General features: G+C 41.5%; 1 protein-coding gene across 1 annotated transcript in view; it reads left to right on the plus strand.

Moving 5' to 3' along the window:
- The window catches only part of TTC12 (tetratricopeptide repeat domain 12), a 226,308-nt gene that overhangs the window by 122,252 nt on the left and 79,029 nt on the right, over window positions 1–25,027 (plus strand). The window contains exons 11-16 of the mRNA XM_040326012.1: window positions 661–730; window positions 1,080–1,168; window positions 3,788–3,956; window positions 11,709–11,801; window positions 16,429–16,489; window positions 20,840–20,974. Of these exons, the coding sequence (XP_040181946.1) occupies window positions 661–730; window positions 1,080–1,168; window positions 3,788–3,956; window positions 11,709–11,801; window positions 16,429–16,489; window positions 20,840–20,974 (617 nt within the window). The remainder of the gene's footprint in view (window positions 1–660; window positions 731–1,079; window positions 1,169–3,787; window positions 3,957–11,708; window positions 11,802–16,428; window positions 16,490–20,839; window positions 20,975–25,027) is intronic.

The following is a 25,027-nucleotide window of genomic DNA, read 5'->3' on the forward strand; positions in this document are numbered from 1 at the left end:
AATTATTTAATGTTTTTCAAACTGTATTTTGATTTTGGAATACTATTTTATCCTTTGTTGCAGTGATATTCTTTCTAGTAGTGTCCAATTTAGTGCAACGTTCAGTAAAATGCATTTATCTGATGCAAACATATGCAAGAAAGGAAAGCATTAAAGAGGAAGTAAAGCCAAAAAAAATAAAAAAAATAATACAACTTGAAAGGCATAATGAGCTAGTATGCATAGCATTATGAATGACTTATCTGAGATTGAAGCCCCCGCAGTGGCCCTCGTTCCTTTCCTCCACCGCCGCCACCTCACTTCCTTGTATCGCGGCTCCGGCGCTGTGACTGGCCGGAGCCACAATGACGTCACGCGATGACGTGCAGTCGCTGTAAATCTGAGGGGTAGATCTGAAACGAGGGGAAGCTCTGCTGATTTTATCATCCAATCATGAGCAAGCTAAAATGCTGTTTTTTATTTTCCTTGCATGTCCCCTTGGATCTACAGTGACTGCACTTTCAGTGCACTTTGCACTTGTAGTGCAAAGTGGATTTGCCTTTCGCAAATAACTCCCAAAGTCACCATATGGCTTAGTGCAAAACTTTGTACATCATTGTATCTTTTATATACTGTAACAGTTGATATTTTTACGTTTAATTTGTCTCTTTTTGCATACAGGTACAGCACAAACTCTATTTAGAACTAATAATGGGTTCAGTATCATTGGAGAAAATAGAATTATTAATAGGTAAGAGGCGCAAAGAGCAAGAGCTAGTCCAACACATGCATTTCTAGTTTATAAAACTGTCCCCCCCAAAAAAAATATAAGTGTTAAATGTTTTCAGTAGACCTCATTTATTTGATCAGTAATTGATCATTAAGCCATGTACAGTATATGAGACAGTTGTACAAGTGTAATGCAATAAAGAATTACATCATGTTTTCCCCTATGCATACCTTGCGCAGAACAATTCCAAGATGAATTATGTGAATACGTGTTGATAGTAACTTTAATTTCTACATCTAGATACATCACTAATATGTGTCTTACTTTGTTGATCATGTTGTAGTGATATATTTATTTTCCCTTCACTTAGGAGCCTTACCACCAGACAAGTTGACCCCATAGATTCAGATCTAAGTATTTCAGTCCTCACATTATGGCAAGCAGTCTGCAATGGAAATGGTAATTTGATATTGGTGTATGGTGCTATCCACTTAGTGAGTTCAGTATTTCTATAGAGACAATTATTCATTACTACCTTTATTTATAAGCTTAAAGCAGTATTGAACACTTAAGCCCCGGACCATTTCACTGGCCAGAGACCAGAGCACTTTTTGCGGTTCGGCACTGTGTCTCTTTAACTGACAATTGCGCGGTCGTGCGACGTGGCTCCCAAACAAAATTAATGTCCTTTTTTTCCCACAAATAGAGCTTTCTTTTGGTGGTATTTGATCATCTCTGAGTTTTTTTTGCGCTATAAACAACAATAGAGCAACAATTTCGAAAAAAATCGATATTTTTAACCTTTTGTTATAATAAATATCCCTAAAAAATCGATAAAAAAAAATATTTGTTTCCACAGTTTAGGCCGATACCTATTCTTCTACATATTTTTGGTCAAAAAAAAATGCAATGAGCGTATATTGATTGGTTTGCGGAAAAGTCATATAGCCGGATTCACGTAGATCGGCGCATCTTTGTATTGAGAATTAGGCGCACAGATACGACGGTGCATCCGAGAACTTACGCGGCGTAACAGAAGATACGTCGGCGTAAGTCCTACGTGAATCCGGCTAATAGTGTCTAGAAAATAGGGGTAGTTTTATGGCATTTTTATTATTATTATTTTTCTACTTGTTATGGCGGCGATCTGCGATTTTTATCGTGACTGCGACATTATGGTGGACACATCGGACACTTTTGGCATTATTTTGGGACCATTCACATTTATACAGCGATCAGTGCTATAAATATTCACTGTTTACTGTATAAATGTGACTGGCAGTGAAGATGTTAACCACTAGGGGGCTAGGAAGGGGTTAAGTGTGTCCTAGGGAATGATTCTAACTGTTAGGGGACGTGGCTACAAGTGACACGTCACTGATCTCGATAAGAGTGAGCAGACAATCAGTACGGGGTCACTAGGCAGAACTTGTTTACACTTGCCTCTCCCCGTTCTGCAGCTCTATGACCCAATCTCGGGACACCGGATCCTTTGTTCAGGCGTGCCATTCTACCGACGTATATGTACAGAAGACCGACTGACAATTGTGCGGTCGTGCGACATGGCTCCCAAACAAAATTGGCTAAACCCAAAACCCAAATACACCTCCTGTATTAGAGTGCCCCCATTCTTGGTGAATGAGCAGAGGGGCACCACTGGACAGCAGCATAGTCAATCTGGGGGGAAGGAATTGTTAGATGTACTAACAGTTAAGGTCCAAAACTAAGAAGTATACATCTCTTAAATATCACCCATGTGTGGGAAATTGTGAACAAAAAGTTTTTCAAACATGTTAAACCACTACAAGTGTATTCCTTCACCAGTGCAACACCAAAAAGGCTTACCGGGAAAAAAAATTGACCCTTTGTGTAGAACAGTCAAATACCGTAGCTCTTAATTATGGTAAAGAAGAGCCAAAGTATGCCTTTAAGATGTATTACCAACTTCCTCTAGTAAAACTGTCACCTCTGATTCATGGAAGGACATATGAGGGAATGTGACAAAGGGGTCCTGCATGGCTCCAAATCATTACACTGATTCTTTGGTTGAAACACGTCCACCCAGTTCAACCTACTATATAAGCATATTATTTCTATTATCTAACAATTTCCAAAGTTCAGCATATTCTGCTTTCTGGGGAAGACATCTAAAAGTTTTTTTAAGTTGCTAGCACCACTTTTCACATTTGTATTGCTCCAACAGTAAAGAACCCTTTCCTCAATATAAGGTTCTAAAGGCTAAAGTTTTTTTTCCTTTCACACATTCTATGCATGAAGGTAAAAAACCTTCTCTGTGCAGTAGTCCCCCTGATACTTACCCAAACCCCATTCCAATCCAGCAATGTGCACGAGTGCCTCGGCTCTCCAGGGACTTTCCCTCCTCATTGGCTAAGTTGCTCCAAGATGCAGTTCTGTGTATGCATGGACACGCAGAGCAATGGCTCAGGAGTGCTGGGGGGTGTCCCCATTGCAAGTTGCTTGCTGTGGGAGCACTTGGCAGGAGGGAGGGGCCAGGAGCACCTGCGCTGGACTGAAAAATCGGGGCTGCTCTGTGCAAAACCACTGCACAGAGTAGGTAAGTATAACATCTTTTTTTTTTGTATTATTATAGCTTTTAATATTGCTTTAAATCTTGTGGCCACTTGTCCTCTTAGCGTAAACAGTTTAACCCAGTTTTCATGGCCACCGTCCTCACCCTCCCTCTCCTGGCCACCGTCCTCACCCTCCCTCTCCTGGCCACCGTCCTCACCCTCCCTCTCCTGGCCACCGTCCTCACCCTCCCTCTCCTGGCCTCCGTCCTCACCCTCCTGCCCATTCACACGCTGCTGTCTGTCTGGCCACAGATTCTCACCAACATCGCTGTGTATATCCTCCCTTGCGATGCAACAAGGGAAGAACCGGCGTGCATGTCGCAACCATCCCCTACACTGATCTCCTGTAATATCCTCACAGGCAGCGTCCATTGCATGGAGCAGGGAGTTGTCTTTGATATTAATCATATCCTCTTCTTTTTTTTTTAATAACTCTTTTAAATCGTTTTTAAATGAACAAATCACCTAAAATATTATTTTTCTACAGAAGAGAACCAGCACTTTTTTATCACCCAAGGAAGTGTAAGCAATCAGATCCTAACACTGCTGTCTTCAGAGGTCCCTGGTGTTCAAAGAATGACACTGGCCCTTCTAAAGATTTACTCCTCAACAGCTGATGGAAGACTCCTTCTGGTCAAACACTTAGACCCATCCAAGTATGTTCTTAAGCTTTTACTATAATCTTGAATGCATTTTTTTATAGAGCTTGTAAACATATACAATATTCCTCATTGGGCATTTTTATCAGGGTTAAAAAAAAAATGCTTAATTTTGATCATGATTTTTGGGGTAACTTATAAAAGACTAAAGTTGAAATAGTGAAGTTGTTTTTCAGCAAATTCTAAACATGATATGGAAAACAAGGTTATAAACCATCAAGAAGCACATAGGTGTGCACAGCCGATTGCATTAGGGTGTGCACCTCAAAGCTTAAACACATATGTGTGTGTGCATGTGTGTATATATACTGACAGTGTCAGTAGAGCAGTGGACGGTGTCAGCAGAGCAGTGAATGGTGTCAGTATTTTTTATTTATTATTATTATATATTATTTTTACAATTTTTTTAGAACCCCATTAGGGGGCTTTGGTGAAATATCAGGGGCTTAAACAGGGGTAATTTGCCCAACACAGGGTGATTAGGGTGTAGTAAGAGAAATTTGCTAACAGAGGGGATTCACATAGCGTTTCAAGTGAGCAGGAACCCTCCGTACCCCGCGTGGCCATTTTTGCGGCAATCTTGAAAAATAGAATTTGAGCCTGGTGGTGACCGGCTCTTAAATCACAGCACACAAAATAGAAAAAAAGAAAGAAGAGCAAAGTGAGGAACAAAAAGGTAGAGGGAGAAGAGATAAGGGGAAAAAAGGGGGAGGGGGATAAAGGGAATACCACCATCCAGTCTTGGTCACCCCAACTGGGAAGCTTTTGGAGTCAACCCACTTCAGGGGGACCGGGCCACCAACTCTCCGTACTCCTCGGAGTAAATTAATTTGTGCCAGTAGAACTTTCATTTAGGCCATTCTTGCATGGATATCCTCCACTCTTTTCAACCAACCGTCCACTGACGGAGGCTGGGTCTGCTTCCAATTCAGTTCACAGGGTGCTTTGGTTCAGTGTGTGCAGGCATGTTGAGCTTTCTAATTAGAAAGCCTAGTACTAGCTTTACACTTGATGCCTGCTCTTGTGAGCTAATTATGACACCTTATGCACTAGGAGAGGAAAAATAATGAGTGTCTCCTCCTCCCTAAGTATTCTAGCAATGAAGCATAGAATCAAACAAGTAATTGTTCACGCTAAAATTAAAGCCGTCATCATGGACAGAGTTGCCTCTTATGAAAAAAAACTATGGAAACCTTGAATTGCCCATTACTTGCCTTCTGACTTTGATTACTTAGGCTGCGTACACACGGTCGGTCAAAACCGATGGAAACGGACTGAAGGACAGTTTCATTGGTCCAAACCGATGGTGTGTGGGCCCCATCGGTCAGTTATCCTTCGGTCAAAAATTTTAGAACTTGCTTTAAAATTGAATCGATGGACGCCTAACTGATAGGCCAAAACCGACGGTTAGTATGCAAAATCATCGGTTAAAGACCCGCGCATGCTCAGAATCAGGTCGACGCGTGCTTGGAAGCATTGAACTTAATTTTTCTCAGCACATCATTGTGTTTTATGTCACCGCGTTGGACTCGATCAGTTTTTTAACTGATGGTGTGTAGGCACATCATACCATCAGTCAGCTTCATCGGATGGACTGATCGTGTGTACGCGGCCTTACTCCTGTTGCCATAATCTGCTAGCTACCCTGACCAAGGTCCTCTTTAGGGGTCCCCTTCTCCCTCTGACCTCCCTTCCCTACTCTATACCCCCCTCCCCATTTCCTTCCTTCCCCACAGCCTGTACCTTCCCTCTCCATCTTCTACTTCCTCTCCTACTAGTCCCCTACACAGCTTTCCTATGCCTGTCCATTATATCATAGGACTACAGACTGCCCTCCTTTCACTTTTTGGGAGTATTTATACAGACTGATATTTACATGTACCCTCAGGTTTCTCCCATAAGCTTCCTTAGAGAGCCTCTGGTCTAGCACTTAATACCCAATTACCACCACCCCCTTCTGAGGCTTCTAGTTTTACCTCTATGATAGTCCTTTCTAACCAGATGTATATGTTATTTTCATTACTGATCCTAGTTTTCAATCTAACCTTCTCCCACTGTGGGGCTTGCCCCCTTTTGTCATACACTGCATATCTGGACACGGCACCCTTCCTTGTTGTTCTTTAACCACTTCAGCTCCAGAAGATTTACCCCCTTCATGGCCAGGCCATTTTTTGCGATACAACACTGCGTTATTTTAACTGAAAATTGTGCGACCATGCGACACTGTACCCAAATAATTTTTTTGTCCTTTTATATAAATATAGCTTTCTTTTGGCTGTATTTAATCCCCTCTGCGGTTTTTAGTTTTTTTGCGCTATAAACAAAAAAAGACTAGCCATTTTGAAAAAACAAACAATATTTTTCACTTTCTGCTATAAAGCACATCCCATAAAAAAAAAAAAAAATCTTCATCAATTTAGGCCAATATGTATTCTGCTAATTTTTTGGGGTAAAAAAAACCCCTCAATAAGCGTATATTGATTGGTTTGTGCAAAATTTATAGCGTCTACAAACTTTGGGATATTTGTATTTATTTATTTTACTAGTAATGGCGGCGATCAGCGACTTATAGCGGGACTGCGATATTGCGGCACGCAAATTTAGGGTTAGGGTCAGGGTCAGGGTTAAGGTAGGGGTTAGGGTTTCCCATTAAAGAATATGGCTAGGACTCAGGAATTGGAACAGGGACCTCCCCCACAGGTCAAAGGTCAAAAGACAGGTTCCCAGAGGTCAAAGGTCACATGGCGTGGCTGACCCACCCCCACCAAAATGTACCGCCTACCCCAATTAAGTCAGGGAATGAACAAGTTGGGGAATGAACAAGTCGGGGTAAGCGTCTTACATTTTTTTGTCACAATGTACAGTATAAGATTTCCTATCATCTGTGCCCAGTCTTGCCACACAGAGTTAATCCAGCTCTGAGAAATCCTCTTTTATTGTTCAGTGAAATAAAACGGACTTACAGAGAAAAACCTTAGTCCGTTCCGCCCCCTTGCTGTGAGTGACAGGTTATTTACATATCTCATGCACTAGCCTGGAGACAGGCATTATTTTTTAATTCCCACCCCCACACCTTTTCTGAAGTCATGTGGTTACTTTTCAGGATTTTGACTGGATGTTAGTGATCATAGTATAATTCAGTGTAAGGAACACATAGGAAAAAATGCATGTTGACAAGGGGAGTGTAGAGGAGGGCAGGGAGACTACTAACATCACAACTCCACCCACAGAGCTCCAGACAACAGACCCACCCACAGAATCTGCAGTTTTTCAGTTCTTATAACAGACAGAGGTGAGACATTTGACAGGTAAGGATACATGCAGGAGGCATCTATATCCTTATAGATCAGCACTATGGCAGTAGTTTAGAAAGGATGAGAGTGGGTTTACATCCACTTTAAAGATTTTTGATACCAAAAAATAAAAGGAAGTACACCATAATTAGATTTTTTTTTCTTCCCAATGCACATGCCTGGGTCTTCACACCATACATTTCCAGTACAGTATTTTAAAGTATGTTTAGAACAGTGACAAATTGACCCTTTCATCCAAATATAACACTGTTCTGCTGAAGTATCCCGATATGTTCTTCTCTGCTCTCACATTCATTATTCATAAAAACCTGGGCGCAGACAAATTCTATGGTAAGCTTATCTCCAACTATTTTTCAAGGCTATTTTAAATGATTGCTGTTGATCCACAGAAGAAGTATCCAGCAGTGAAATGCTGTAATTTGCTGTTGCAAGGGCAGCAATGTATACCTGTACGTATTACAATACAATATACATTTCTTTCTCACATTACAGTTAGAAGAACATCAAAAAATGTGTTTTTATTTATGAATAAGAAGCATTTTTAAACTGATAACAAAAGCTCCTCGCTGAGCCTGAACAGTAGGCTTGGGATATGTTTTGTTGCTATAAACGGAGATGATGGACACCACTGCTAAGCAGAGAAAATAAAACAAATTCTAATGTAAATGAGTTACCAAGAGATATGAACAATCTTTTACATAAAGACTTAAGAAGAGTCCGCTACCAGTACATTTCCAGGGAATAAAAGGAATCACTTTGGTATCATTAACTCTGCAGAACATCGCAGTCATGCATCAGCAAACATGCAATAAACATTCCGTTGCCTAAAGAGTTTAATAAAGTAGCTGTGCACAGTTAGAACTCTAAAATCACAAATGTAAACTAAATGGCCACACTGGATGTTTTCCCTAATTTTGCTTATTGTTTTTTCTTTCCTATAAATTGTTATTTTTTTGTTTTGCTAATTACCCCCATCCTGACGAGTGTATGCATGTATGCAGCCTCATAAAAAGTGGGTCTTCTTCCATGGGGCTGAATCTATTAGGTAGATTCAGTAAGAGTTAGGCCGGCTTATCAGTAGATAAGCCGACCTAACTCAGAATCTACGCCGACCTATGTTTAAGTGTATGCTCAAACAGAGAAACGCTTAAACATATCTAAGATACGACGGCTTGCGCCGTCCTATCTTAGATTGCAATATTTCGGATGGCCGCTAGGTGGCGCTTCCATTGTGGTCAGCGTAGAATATGTAAATGAGTAGATACGCCGATTCACGAACGTACGCCCGGCCGATGCAGTACTTTTACGCCGTTTACGTTAGAGATAGGCCGCCTAAAGTTATAGCTTAGCCCTACATGGAATGGTAATGTTAAGTATGGCCGCCGTTCCCGCGTCGAAATTCAAAATTTTTACGTCGTTTGCGTAAGTCGTCCGTGAATCGGGATTTATGTAGTTTACGTCCATGTCAAAATCAATAGGCCCGTGCGGCTTACTTAGCCGCAATGCACACTGGGAAATGTAGGCGCCCGGCGCATGCGCAGTAAAGAAAAACGTCAAAAACGTAAGGTCAAGCCTTATTATGATAAAACACGCCCCCTTACACACATTTGAATTTGGCGCCCTTACGCCCGCCCGCTTTAGGCTACGCCGCCGTAACATAGCAGGCAAGTACATTGTGAATCATGTACTTGCCCCGCTAACTTACGGCGGCGTAGCTTAAATGCCTTAAGCTACGCCGCCGCAAAGTTGCGGCAACATACGTAAATCTAGGCATATGTATTTGTGCTGAGAGCGTGCTGCACAGTGCACTTCCAGAAGAGACCAACCTGTCCAAAGTTTTCCTTTGATAATAAAATAAATCAAGAGATATCCATTACCAAAACCACCAAATAAAAGCCCAATAAGGTGTAATTTACCTGGATACACTAAGCAGTTGCAATAATGGGCTGGATTCACGTAGAGCGGCGTATCTTTGTGCGGGCGTAGCGCATCTCATATGCGCTACGCCGACGTAACATAGAGAGGCAAGAACAGTATTCACAAAGCACTTGCTCCGTAAGTTGTGGCGGCGTAGCGTAAATTGGCTGGCGTAAGCCCGCCTAATTCAAAGTAGGAAGAAGGTGGGGGTGATCTATTAAAATGAAGCGTGACTCCATGCAAATGAAGGGCCGAACGAACGGCGCATGCTCAGAATCATGTCGCATATACTCCTTAAGATACGACAGCTCAATGCCTACGACGTGAACGTAACCTACGCCCAGCCCCATTCACGTACGACTTGCGTAAACGACGTACAATACGACGGCTGTTCCCTGGTCCATACCCTAACATGACTTACACCTGCTTTATGTGGAATAACTTTCCGTCGGACGTACGCATTACGTGAACGGCGTAGATTACTGCGACGGGCAAAAGTACGTTCGTGAATCGGCGTATTTAGGTAATTTACATATTCAACGCGTAAATCAATGGAAGCCCCCCTTGCAGCCAGTGTAAATATGCGCCCAAGATACAACGGCGTAGGAGACTTACGTCGGTCGGATGGAGCCAAAATTCAGGCGTATCTTCTTTGCAGAATCAGGCGCAGAGATACGACGGCGCATTCCGTGAACTTATTCGGCATATCAGAAGATACGTCGGCGTAAGTCCTTTAAGAATCCTGGCCAATATGTACAGTTTTACTAACACTTGTTAAAGTTGCATTAGGATTTGTCATGAAGGGGTTAATAATAAGAGGAGTTTTTAGGCTTATTAATATTAAGCATTTTTATTATCTATAATAAGGGTATACAGGCATACCCCACTTTTAAGTACACAATGGTTTTTTTTTACTAAAGCTGCAAAGCACAACATCAGGCTCACTTCTGCATAGAAACCAATGAGCTTCCAGGTTTTATTACCAAAGCTTAATGGAACAAGCTGGGGTTAGAAGCTCATTGGTTTCTATGCAGAAGTGAGCCTGATTTTGCGCTTTGCAGCTTTAGTAAATAAACCCCATTGTGTACTTAAAAGTGGGGTATATCTTTCAGAAGTATCTTTTTTAAAGTATAACTCCAAGTTTTAATGAGTATTTTACCCCAACATTTCATACTCTTGATATGTGTCTGTTGTAGCATGTACTTGTGTTAAAAAGTATCCTGTTCTCTAAAAAAAAAATTCCTTTGTGTAAAAAGCCTGATGATCCTGCCAGCCCCCCCCTTGCTTTCCTGTTTCAAACTGACCATGCTAAGCAGAGTACATCCATTCTAGCATGGTCAGTTCTACAGACTACAGCTGTGAGTAAAAAACAGATTTACTTAGCATCCTATGCTAGGAGGACACTACAAACATAACAAAAGATGAGCTCCTGCCTTACCTTAAGTCTTGCATAGTTGTACATGCTTTTCGCCTGTAAAGAAAAAGCTTGAAATGATTTAACTGTGCGCAAATCTGACAGTGTGCATTAAAGCGGTAATAAACTGCCATTAATGGGGAACAAAAATCTCAAGGCACATCGCATACTCACACATTGTGGACCTTACTTTGTGCACTGGTGCACAGTCATGTTAGAACAGGAAAGGGCCACCCTCCAAACTGTTCCCACAAGGTTGGGAGCATGAAATTGTCCAAAATGTCTTAGTATGCTGATGCCTTAAGAGTTCCCTTCACTGAAACTAAGGGGTCAAGCCCCACCCTTGAAAAAAAAAACACACCATAATCCCCCCTCCACCAAATTGTTTGGACCAGTGCACAAAGCAAGGTCCATAAAGACATGGATGAGCGAGTTTGGGATGGAGGAACATTCCCATAGACACTCCTAAACCCTGTGGACAGCCTTCCCAGAAGAGTCAAAGCTGTTATAGCTGCAAAGGGTGGGTCAACTCAATAATGAACCCTACGGACTAAGGCAGGTGTCCCAATACCTTTGAGTGTACTTTTGATGTTCCTGCACTTTTTTAATGTGTTTAATTTATAATGCCCAAAATGGAGTCAGTATGCCTATATTCTTTCCTAATCCATGAAGAGTATTTATTCTAAATGCACATTTATGGTTTTTAGTATGTTCTGAATAGGATCAGTATATCACATACTTCTGAGGCCCCGTACACACGTCCGAGGAACTCGACGGGCAAAACTCATCGTTTTGCTCGTCGAGTTCTGTGTGAAGCCGCCGAGGATCTCGGCGAGCCAACTTTCCTCATTGAACAACGAGGAAATAGAGAACATGTTCTCTATTTGGCTCGACGAGGAACTCGTCGGCTTCCTCGGCCGAAAGTGTACACACGGCCGGGTTTCTCGGCAGAATTCAGCTCCGATCGAGTTTCTGGCTGAATTCTGCCGAGAAACTCGGTCGTGTGTACGGGGCCTCAGATTCTTATCCCTTTAGTCCTGGATCCCTTTTCCTAAAAATAATAATAAACACCATTATCAGCTGACATTTTCTTGCATCTTCTAGGTTGTTGAAATGTCTTCTGGAATATGTGACACTAATGGATGGAAGAGCAGGTGAAGCCATGGACATACTGTACAGCCTGACACAGGAGCAGAGGTAATACTAGGTTGACTTCTCTGTCATACACTTCTAAATATCAGCTTTTATAGAAAGAGTCAGTGGTTGTGGAACATTACAGGGAATTTAAACAAACAGCTGTCTTCACTGCTTCTAAAGGGGATATCAGTCAGAGAACTCAAATCATGTTCTTATTATTCTTTTATTTGTAGCAAATAGAAGATATGTGAAAATCAGTACCTGATTTCTGAAATGCTTAAAATTTATGTCAATTACCATCACTTTCAGCTTTGCAAGACAGCTTTTCCTTCTGGTGCATATATAAAATTTGCTATAATAAACAGACACATTTAGATTTTGAACATTTAATATTTATAATATTTATAATTAGGGATGAGCCCGATGTTCGACCTAAACATTGGGTGTGCACCTGTTCGCTGAATAGTGAACAATTTGGAGTGTTCGCGTCAAATTTGAAAGCCACGGAATACCCTTTAAAAGTCTATGGGAGAATTTAAAAGTGCTGATTTTTAAGTTTTTTTTGTTAAAACAATTTTATTGAGCATTAAACAGACAATTAAGCATAAACAGGTACAAGACTGAGTACAAAAATGAGTGTACATTAAAGGGCCTAAGAACAGATACAAAAATCTTGTAATACCAATGTGATACAGCACAATCCATATACTGCGCAAAATGGGTAACAGTGAACAACAGTCATTTGAGAAGGATAAGGTCATCTAGGCTATCCCTCGAGACCTGAGCCAACCATCCTCGCTCAGAGGGGGAGGCATAATAGAAGGCAAAGTCAGTAACCAGTACGGGTCACATCACATCCCGCCCACCCCAACAGGGATCAATCTGTGGGCGGGGGGAAGACCTACCAAGTACAATATAATACAATATCAGACTTGGTTCAAGAGAAGAATGGTTGCAATAAGGGACAATCCCACCAAATGTGGAGGAGCGAACCCGTGGCCGAGCTGCACCTCCAACATTCAGGGGGGACTGAAGGAAAATTTTTATGCAGTTTGTCAGGGGTTCGATACCACCTAGCATACAGTTTGAACCTGTTTTCTTGAGCTGAGAATTTTAAAGGTTAATATGCAAGATATTGTCATAAAAAGTGTTTGGAGACCTGGGTCCTGCCCCAGGGGAAATGCATCAATGCAAAAAACAGTTTTAAAAACAGACTTTTTCAGGAGCAGTGATTTTAATAATGCTTAAAGTGAAACAATAAATATTCCTTTAAATTTCATACCTGGGGAGTGTCTATAGTATGCCTGTAAAGTGGCACATTTTTCCCGTGTTTACAACAGTCCCTGCACAAAATTAAATTTCTAAAGGAAAAAAAGTAATTCACAGATAAACGTCATTGAAAAAGACAGCATGGGTATTGGGTATATTGAGGGGAACCCCGAACCAAAATAAAAAAAAAATGCATTGGGCCCCCCTAAATTCCATACCAGGCTCTTCAGGGGAACCCTGCGCCAATTAAATTTGGATTTTAGGGGAACCACGTGCCAAAAAAAATGGCATTGGGATCTCCCCAAAAATCCATACCAGACCCTTATCCGAGCATGCAACCTGGCACGCCGCAGAAAAAGAGGGGGGGGCGAGAGAGCAAGACAGCCACGGGGAAAATGCCAGAAACCTCTGTTGCATCAGAGGGGGCAGGGTCAGCCACGCACGTCACGGGTGGCCTTACCTTCATCTATTTAAGAGCTGTCACTGCGGGTCTAGCGTTATTCGGCGGGCACCTCCCATGGAGGTGGGATCGGATCGTGGTGGTGTGTTTTTCCGTATCCCGGGTCGAGGAAGGATTACATCACTGGAATTTTTTTTATATTTAAAAAAAAAAAATGTCCCAAGCTGTGTCTGTGTGTTTTTTACCCTTTTGGTAGGGTACAATGTACCCCGTTACCAATTCACATAGGGGGTGGGCCAGGATCTGGGGGTCCTCTTTGTTAAAGGGAGCTTCCAGATTCCGATAAGCCCCCTGCCCACAGACCCCCACAACCACCATGCAAGGGTTGTGGGGAGGAGGCCCTTGTCCCCATCAACATGGGGACATGCTCCCCATGTTGAGGGCATGTGGCCAGGTATGGTTCAGGAGGGGGGTGCTCACTGATCCATCCTCTTTTCCTGCGACCTGCCAGTTTGCGTGCTCGGATTCCTCCACCACACCACTTTGTGTTCACGCCCTATGGGAAATCCACTTACCAGATTTCACTGGTGTGTAAGCCTGTCAGTCCAAGGAGATAGTCACAGGATACTAGGCATTTCTATCTGTATTATGCTCGTTATGAGCCATAAACAAAAGAGTTCCACATAGTGTGATACCGTACAACACTCATTTATTGATAAAAATTCTCACGATAAAACACTCATATCATGTGCATAAATATAGGGTATGTAACAACGATACAATCATAGTCGTCTACTCCCGTCTAACCTGTCATCGCTCCCGTGGTGTTCCCGGGAAGGAGAATCACTTTAGTCCGACGACCTCTGACGAAAGTGATTGACAGAAACGCCGCATCAGGGCATCGCTACGCAGCAAAAGACAGGCTTACACAACAGTGCAATCTGGTAAGTGGATTTCCCATAGGGCGTGAACACAAAATGGTGTGGTGGAGGAAATCGTATCAAGCTGGAATGAGTGTTTATACCTTCCTATTCTCCTTTTTTATGCATCTTGTTTTGTGGACTGTTCACCTAGTGAATCACCATATTTTAAACGGACTTGAAGCTTTTATTGTGCTAATTTCACCGGATTTCATATATACATCTTTTATATATTTATTAAGGTTTATTCTTGATAGTTGTAATAGCGCTGCTAATGTTGTAGTATTATTACTCTGACATATTTTTGATATAATTTCTTTACATTATAGTAGTTGCTTTTTTTTTTTTTTTTAAACAAATCTCTGTGAGAGCAGAGGGAGAGATATAGAACATTGTTTACTTTTTTCTCAATTTTTGATTAGCTCGCTTTTATTGTTTCACTTTAACCACTTGCTTACTGGGCACATATACCCCCTTCCTGCCCAGGCGAAATTTCAGCTTCTGGCACTGCGTCACTTTAACTGACAATTGCGCGGTTGTGCGATGTGGCTCCCAAACAAAATTGACGTCCTTTTTTCCCCACAAATAGAGCTTTCTTTTGGTGGTATTTTATTTGATCACCTCTGATCAATATTTTTAACTTTTTGCTATAATAAATATCCCATTTTTTTTAAACATTTTTTTTTCTCAGTTTAGGCCAATACATATTCTTCTATCTATTTTTGATAAAAAAAAAATCGCAATAAGCGTATAGTGATTGGTTTGCGTAAAAGTTATAGCGCCTACAAAATTGGGGACATAATTATGTTTTTTTTTTATTATTTTCTTTTTACTGGCGGCGATCTGAGATTTTTATCGGGACTGCAACATTATGGTGGACACATCAGACACTTTTGACACATTTTTAGGACCGTTCACATTTATACAGTGAATAGTGCTATAAATATGCACTGATTACTTTATAAATGTGACTGGCAGGGAAGGGGTTAACACTAGGGGGCGAGGAAGGGGTTAAATGTGTACCCTGGGAGTGATTCTTACTGTGGGGGGAGGGGACTGACTGGGGGAGGTGACAGATCTGTGTCCCTATGTACAAGGGACACAGCATCGGTCTCCTCTCCCTGACAGGACATGGATCTCTGTGTTTACACACAGAGATCCACGGTCCTGCTCAGATACTGGGCAATTGCGGGTGCATCACACATCGTGCCCCCTAGTGGCTGTGAAAGACGAGGACGTCAATTGATGGCAGCCGGTAGTGTAGTGGTTAAGCATTATTAAAATCACTGCTCCCAAAAAAACTGCTGTTTTTAAAACTTTTTTTGCATTGATACATGTGCCCTGGGGCAGGACCCAGGTCCCCAAACACTTTTTTTATGAAAATAACTTGCATATTAACCTTTAAAATGATCACTTTTGATTTTTCATGTTTGTGTCCCATAGACTTTAACGGTGTTCGCATTTTCAAACAAATTGTTTGCCTGTTCACATGTTCTGCTGCGCACCTAACCGGGGGGTGTTTGGCTCATCCCTAATGATAAATATTCACACTGATCATTTGAATCTCCTTGTCCTAGACTCTGTAAACTTCTTGCAGAGGCAGGCGGGAGGAATCAAACTCTCAGTTCAGGAAACCCTGAACAGACCAAAACAATCAATCAGTGCTCCACTCATTACAGTGGAGCCAAAAACAAATTTGAACCTAGCAGCCTTACTAGAGGAGTCTGATGCAATATGAAGAAGAGTGAGCAAGAACTCTAGGATTTCAAAACACATACATATGGTACATACCTTCTCAGAAAAGACTCTCAGTTGTTAATAAAGTCAATGGTAGTTCTACCAAATATTAAAGGACAATTTCACTTTTACCTTCCAAAAATATTACACTAGTTATCAGGAAGTGCTCAAGTCATTAAAAACAGAAATACATTGCTTAAACTGTTGTTTAAAAAAAATTATAATTTGATGTTTTTTTTTAATGTTTTCCAGTAAGTAGTGTACATGTATGCCAATGCGTTGTAAATTATGAGAGATAAACTCTCTCAAGTAACAGCCAACAAATGTATCTGACCACTCTTGCTGTTTTATTCATCTCCAGGTTGAATCCGTATTTCAGGACCTCTTCATTAGAATTACTTTCCTCGTTTACCTCACTTCTGGTAAGAGTAATGATTTTAGAGTCAAATATATTTTTTTATTCTGTTTGACAAAGAAAAAAAACAACAGTACAAACAACGTTCAAGTGTCCGCAAGAGTAATGATTTTAATAAGTCTGGATATAAAATAATAACTTATTCAAAGGAAGTGAATATCTTTAGATATAAATAATAGAGATACCACACAGTCAATTTTGAAAATTAACCTCAAATTGCATACAAGCAGTATAGCTTACCTATTCATCAGTTAAAATCTGTAGCCCACCAGTCCACTCTAGTTCCTGTTCTCTGTAATCTGGTGACTTTGGAAACCCTTTTGTATAAAACATCAAAACAAGTACCATACTTTTCTCACGGTTCATTGCTATTTTTTTATTTTGTGTTTCTGTTCTCCTTAGTTGTCCCTATTCATTTCATATGTCTTGTGCCCTTTTTCAATATGCCTGCTCATCTCTTGTATATTAACTTAGACCCTGTGTCCCCTCTCCTCCAGACTAGGGATAAGCCTGATCCTCGATTCAAATGTAACTCGACTGAACAGCGAACATTTTGCGGTGTTCGCGGAAAATTCGAAAGCCGCGTGAACACCATTAAAGTCTATGACATAGTCAGATAATCAAAAATAGTAATTTAAGACTTGTTCTTTTAACTTCTTCATGACGACAATATGACTTTATAAGTCCAAATGTAATATGCCTTGTGAAAACTTTTTTTAACAGAGCAGAGAGTCAAAAATATGCAAGCATGTGTCATGTACCTTGGTTGGAAGTTGATGAGAGGGCTTCCCTTACGACTGGGGTCTAAGCACCCCTGAATGTGGTGACAGAGCTACAAGTCTCAAAGAATCACGGATGCCACTAGCTTGGTAGCAAGTGATTGCCACAGACTGAGACGTAGTCAAGGTGAGCTAGGGTCATACACAGAGAGGCAGTCATGTGGACAGGGAGCAGGCAGAGCAAGGTCCAGTAGCAAGCTGAGGTAAGTACCAGGGAATCAGGCAGACAATAATCAGAGGCAAGCTGAGGTCAGGATCCAGAATACACAGAGTAAGGACAGCAACGAGCCAGGTCAGCAACAGAGGATCAAACAGCAAAAGCAGGAACACAGGAACACTGGTCACTGGAAAGCTGAAGAACATCCAGCAATCTGCTCACACCAAGATTTCCTTTAAATAGGCAGCTTGTCACCAATATGCTTGGACGTTTCACGTTAATGCTAGCACAAACAAATGTGCCTATCAAGTATGGCACTGATTCGGGGGCAGTTGTTTCTGGGGAGTATGGATGAGGCGTACACCCCCCGGTTCGGTTCGCACCAGAACATGCGGACAGGCAAAAAATTTGTTCGAACACGCAAACACCGTTAAAGTCTATGGGACACGGACATGTCCCCTGGGGCAGCACCCGGGTCCCCAAACACTTTTTATGACAATAACTTGTATATTAACCTTTAAAATTAGCAGTTTAGTATTCTCCTATAGACTTTTAAAGGGTGTTCCGTGGCTTTTCCAATTTTCCGCAAACACCCCAAATTGTTCGCTGTTCGCCGAACGGGCGAACAGCCAATGTTCGAGTCTAACTCATGCTTGAGACGAACATAAAGCTCATCCCTACTGGGGAGTGAGACTAATGGTTTCAGCCTCCCTATCAGCAAACCGGAAGTGGCATTCTGGGATTACACAGCTGCCATAGTCAACTGCCGCACATGCATCCCATAGTGTTATTTTCAAGTTAACTGACATACTGTATGTCAATGGCACTAAACAACATTAGGGCTTCAAAGACTCATGAAAAATGGTCACAAAAGGGCTAAAGATTATGAGCACCAAGGAAGCTTTGCCCAAAAAACAGGCAAATGTATTGCCTGTGGTCTCCCTGCATCTGGTCTTTACCTATTGCTGAACGGGCAAACTAAAGAGAATGTTCTTCTGTTTGCTTTACATTTTCAAGCCTAATAGGCATGGAATTTCCAAACATAGGGCATGGGGAAATTGCCACTAAATGATATTTCTATGTGGCCTACCAGGTGAATCAAATAGGGTTTGGATCCTAGCAGCCAAGGATGTTGTATGGGTTGGCCACTTGCACGCTAGCAGGCACACAGTCAGCCATTACTATTGTTGTTATTGTGTTTCCTTTCGTAATTGTGATTTTGTGTTGTCTTTATTAAATTTAACTGTATCTAAATAATTTCCTATTGGGATTGATATTCTGAAACTGAAACTGAATCTGAATTGTAATGTACCAGACTTTTATCCTAGATAAATGGGTGGTGGGTGGTGGAGTTGTAGTAGATGACAGCACTCATGGTGACCTGTGAGTCTGTTATCTCATTGCTTACAAGTGGACATGTCAATGATATTGAACATTTAAAGTGGTTGTTACACTTCATATTCCTGATATGTGCTGCTGTACCATGTACTTGTATGAGAAAGTATCGGCCTCTCTTTGTATTGCTTCCTTTGTATGAAATCCCTGGTGTTGCTGCCAGTCCCCCTGCTTTCCTATTAAAAACTGACTACACTAAGCAGGAGAGTCAGTTCTCTAGCTGTGCTGGGAATTCAGCCTGCTCTCCTCCAAAGTTCAGACCTGTCCTGATATGCCCCTACTGCACAGCCATTCATTGGAAAGATTGGTGTACTGCTGCTTCTCCTCCCCTCATTTATTATGCAGCTGTGAACAGAGGGAATGTGATCTCAAAAAAAGGAAAACAAAAGATATTTAAAATGTGTTTTTTTTTTATATATCTATACAAAAATGTGTTGCATTTAATTTATATTTTAAACTGAATGGGTTGTTTTACAAGGTGATCGCTTACATTCACTTTAATGTGTTAGGGTCAAATCAAACTATTGCGCTGTAGTAACAGTAATGCGTCTGTGCTGTTGCATACTGTATGGTAGTATACATATAACTCATGGGGCCCCCGGGCAATAGGAGATTATGGGGCCCCCAGGCAATAGATTATGGGGCCACACAGTAGACACACACACACACACATATATAGTATACATACACAGTATACACACACAGACACAATATACACACACAATATACATGCACACATAATACACATACACACACTGAAAAGGTACTGGAAAGGCGGGGCAGCTTTAATCTTGGGATTTTTTTAAAAACACCGATTTTTACATACTGTCCCTGGTTTTACTGAGGATGGCAACCCTGATGGGGCCCCCTAGTGGCACGTGGCCCTCGGGCAGTGCCAAGTGCCAAAATGGTCAGTCCGCCCCTGGTAGTACATTGTTATGCACTGCATACACATAAATGGGTCAGATGGGTTTTTTGCTGCAGTTGAAAGAAAGGTATGGGTTTAATTTTTTATTTTTGATTCATGCTTACCTCGGTGGATGGAGCATCAGACCGATGCTCCATCTGTCCCCCACCGCCTCTGCACTGAGAACCAAGCCACCGAACACCGCTGATGGCTCGGTTCTCACAGATTGCCGAGAGTAAAGCTGCTGACTGTCAGTTAGCATCTTTCCTCTCTGCTTCACCACGCTCATTGGAGCATTGAGCAATGGAGGGGCAGGGAGAAGCTGTCTTAGCGGCTCGTCGGGCAGCTGGTGGATCCCGACTTGGAAGTCGTGATGATGCGCTGCTCCGACTGATGGCAGAGATGTCAGTGGAGTGCGGACTTCAGACCACTCTCCGCTGAAAACGTGTCACAGGAGTGCAAAACTAATTGCACTCCTATGACCCATAGGAGAAGCCCAGCCTAAAAAGCTCAGGCTGGACTTCTTCTTTAAGGGTGTTGGCAGCGTAGGTGTTTGCAGCCTATTACATGCATGCATGTATGTGTGTGTGTGCCTGCCTTACTGTATGTGCACACCTGTGATTGGCAGCACATGGATGAAGAATGAGCTGCCTTAATTTAACACATGAGGCAACATGCTTTGATGTGCATGCCTTACCATAAAGATGAGAACCCGGCCTTTTCCCTTTACTCAAACAATCCAATTTTTTATAGAAATTGACATCATTATAATGTAAGCTTGTGTTGTCAGTACTTTATTCTTTGTTAAATATGAAGCAAGCAAGTGATTCAGCTTGCTGGCATCTACCCAGAACTAAAATATCTAATGCTCTGTCTTTTGACTGGAATGGAATGCTTACACGTACAATAAATTAAGTATTAAGTTGCTACTATTACAGATCAATAGTAAGAGCCAGTTGTGGATTTCCAAATTCTGGCATCACTGCAGGCAGGTATAGGGATGAGCATAAAAAGCACTCTTTTATTTTCATTGTCATGCTTAATAAAAGACATAAATTAGACACAGATACAATTCATTTTACAGGATACAGAAATGCTTGACCTATTTTTTTGTTTCAGAGAAGACTGAGTACTCTAAATACAGAAGTGTTTCCACGCTGCGTTGGTGCCATAGGGAGCCTAACTGAGGATATTGTTATAAGAAGTAATTTTGCTAGTTCACTGATATTCTGGGACTCATGTTTAATGACAGTGGTAAGTGATTTTGTTTATGTCGAAATACAGTATATATGTATACAAAGTATATATTAGATAGTGCAGGAAGTTACGATAATATTTTGGTCTCATGCACACTGGACGTTATCCTAGGGGGGGTCGGGTGTTTTTTTTTTTTGTTTTTTTTTCTGCCTCTAAATCCCAGCATGTTGGCCTATATATTTTTTTTAAAATATTCTTTATTTAATTTTTAAAAAATTGTGTATACAGTGAAACATAACAAAAATGATACTTCTCATATACAGTACATGAAAGAAACATCACAGAAAGTTCAGTTGAGACAGATCTTGTAAACAGGAATAGCGAAAGCTATGATAACAATACGAGATCTTGCATGAAGGTTGGTTAAGCATGATAGAAATACTGTAATGAAACAGAAAAGAGTGTTACATAAAAGGACGAGAACTCCACAATTTTTGGTCCGGACAGAGTTTCTGCCTGCAGTCATTTCCTGGTCAAGTGGATACGGTCATACATTTGTGACCAGGGTGGCTTTCTCAGCCGGGAACTCCAATTGTGGACATGTTGAGAGCGGACAGCCAGGGTTACACCGAGTCATGCCAATATTTCCTTTTTCAGAGTTTTTTGCATCCGCAGGCTCCAAGTCTAAATAAGCCTTTTGGGATTCTCCAGATAGTATGGGGGCCACTAGTCCAGCACATTGTTCTTTAGGCCAACTTTATTTTTCTGCTGTTCTTTCAAAGGTGGTCAGAAACATCTCTGAGTCATCAGCTTTTGAGCATTAATTCATTTTAATTGCCAGAACACATATTTATAGGGACATAGGGCCAGATTCACAAACGAGATACGACGGTGTATCTACTGATACGCCGTCGTATCTCTGTTTCTAACTATGCGACTGATTCATAGAATCAGTTACGCATAGCTAGCCCTAAGATCCGACTTACACTGTCGGATCTTAGGATGCAGTACCGCGGCCGCCGCTGGGGGGAGTTCTCGTCGTAAACCAGCGTCGGGTATGCAAATTAGCACTTACGGAGATCCACGAAGCTTTTTCCCTTTGTTAAGTCGCCGTAAGTGTAAGTTTGCCGTCGCAAAGATAGGGTACCTTTTACAAAATGTAAAGTTAGTACACCATGTAAAAGTGTACCCGTCTTTCCCGCGTCGCTGTCAAATTTATTTATTTTTTTTAAAATTCCCGACGCAACTTTTTTTTACCCGTCGCGATTCACAAAACCTTGGCGCATCGTAACTTTGCGCAAAGCACGTCGGGAAATTTGCATCGGGAGCATGCTCAGTACGTCCGGCGCGGGAGCGCGCCTAATTTAAATGGGACTCACCCCATTTGAATTGGCCCGCCTTGCGCCGGCCGGATTTAGGATACACCGCCGCAAATTTCCAGGTAAGTGCTTTGTGGATCGGGCACTAACTTGGAAAAATTGCGGCGGTGTAACTTAAATCAGAAAAGTTAAGTTGTGCCCGGGCTACGTGAATCTGGCCCATAGCACATATATGGGGAATTAGGATGTCTTGGTCCCAAATATACATGAAAATAAAAAAAAATTACCAAGGGACTTTGTGAGACACACAAAAAAATTTACAAAATGTATTAAAAACGTAAAACTTAAGTAACACATACTTCTAAAATTGTTCTAGTGAACACGTACATATACATACAAATCCATAGTTACATAGATCAAAGCATAGTTGACAATCCAGGAGGATATACTGTAGATGCTTATGTGACAAATTTCTCTACACGTTTCGTGAGACAATGCTCGCTTTCTCAGGAGAGAGCTATATACATCTAAAAAAAGAGAAATTAAAGGAGCAGTACCACTCACAGTGATATAGATTGTTTTTTTCTAACTCCAAAAAGGTAATACCAGTCATATCAATTCTTGGTTTTCATAAATGGGGAATAAAGAAACAAACAGGGGACAGTCCACAATGGTCTGGATGGTTCTCCCCAGTGGCTATGGAGGGAAGAGGACCAGCCCAGGCAAGACAGCCATCCCATAAAGATCATTAAGGGTCAAGTTGGCAGGGTGTGCTCAAAGACTGGAATTGAAATTTAAAAACAGCAGCAATAGGCCTCAAAAAAACAAATGTACATATTACAGACTTGCACGCCTCCAGTGCCATGTGACAAAGAATCACACAGAGACTCATGCAGCTAAGGGTGAAGTGCTAAATATGTACTGTGTATATAACGTTCTATTCGTGATTTAGGAGGTCATAACCAAAGTGAAAAAAAAAAGAGGGAAGCCATCCCAAATAAATTATTACTCTGTCAAATGACATTAATTAACTCCCAATCGCTACGTATGTATATAAGTCTCAATGTTTTTTTTTGCTAAAACACCGCTGTCACCGCTGTTTAAAGCTGAACTCTAGTTTTACCTTCAGGCTTGCACAGTTCTACAGGCTCCTCCTTCTGTAATGAAATAGCTCACTCTGATTTTGCTGCACACTGTGAGATTCTCACAGTGTGCATTAGAATCTGCAGTGGATCCGATGGAGCCCAACTCATTTTGTAAATGGAGGAAGGTCTGTTCCTAGCCCACTCCTTTCATTCATTGGATTTGAGTTCTTTTCATCATGGAGTCACAGCATCACATGTGTGAGATACCTAGAGCAGCCTGCATGCATATACATCCTGCCTAGGAATGTTCACTACTCCTGACTGGCATTCACCCATCAACACATTTTGATATTTGCATAACGCCTCCCAAAAGCCACCCCTCTGCTTGCATCAAGGCTGAGGGCTTTTAAGAGGAGTAACGAGGTAGAGTGCTGTGATATTTTTGAGAAAGCTATGTTTAGCACCCTAAAGGCCATTCCCATCAGCCATGATTTGTCTGCATTGTATAGATAAGTGCAGAGACATAGTGAGGACATTAAAGTATCTTTTACTTTTGAATATTGAATTTTGAGTGTATAGGGATTAGGAGAGATTCTCCCTCTCTATTTGACGTGTTTACCGTTACCATCAAAAGTGAAAGTAAAAGAAAATCCCAGATTCTGGGTTGACATAAGAACAGGAATAGAGGGGATATCTTCCAATGGGGACACAAGTTCTGTTGACACCCAAGGATTTTCTCACTTCCTGTTCTGGCTATTGGACAGGAAGTGAAGGGAAATCTCTGCAATAGGACACAGGTGGCAATAAAAACTGCTTAAAACCGTGCCTTACTCTATCCAAAATGAAAAAAAAAAAAAAAGCTTTGCATTTAGTGATGCTTTATTGCATTTACAATAAGTCACATTAATAAATATGAAAAGATTTTATTTAAAAATGGCACTGCCAAATATGAACCATGAAAGTGAATGAGGCCACTCTGCCAATGCCCCTTGGACCATGCAGAAGCGTGCAGTTGTGGGGCGCTTGCAGAGTGGATGATTTACTTGAATGGGTCGTGGGTGGTAGCACCCACCAAAAGCAATAGCGGTCTATGTCCTGCTGCGGCATGTGTACACCTGTGGCTGCTGCCTCAGCAACTAAAGGGGGGTAGGAATTGGAGGCGGTAAATCTGAAATTCAACCCAGGGTTTTACCACTCCCCAACTTTGTGTGAACAAGCCCTAAGGGTGATGCTGCCAAATGCAACTAAGGGCTCATTTATAAGTGCACCAGGTACTGCTGCTCCTCTGAAAAGTGATCTGAGTGTGTTTGACAGGTGGTGAATAGGCAATATGTTGTCTCCTCACCACCTGATTTAAACCCATTGTTGTCATTTAATGACATGGTAGTTTGGCAGTTAGAGGTTTAAATCTGTTGTGAGTAGGTGACAATGTGCCTAGTGATCTTTGACTTATCCCTTGTTGTTCAGGAAGATGTCAACCTCTTTAAAGTTGCCTTTCCCTAACCTTTAGCAAGGACATTATTTAACTTTGGTCAAATCTGCATAATTTGTTCCTGCATGGGCAGTTTTTTGGTACAGGTCCACTGACCCTTTAAGTGGAATGTGCAAAACTCCTGACTTTACTGGTAAAGGAACCAGTACCCTAAGACCCCTTTCACACTGGGGCTGCGGCCACGTTAGCACTAAAACGCTGCTTGTTTTTGTTG

The sequence above is a fragment of the Rana temporaria genome, chromosome 10, assembly GCF_905171775.1.
Source record: "Rana temporaria chromosome 10, aRanTem1.1, whole genome shotgun sequence".
Lineage (NCBI taxonomy): Eukaryota > Metazoa > Chordata > Amphibia > Anura > Ranidae > Rana > Rana temporaria.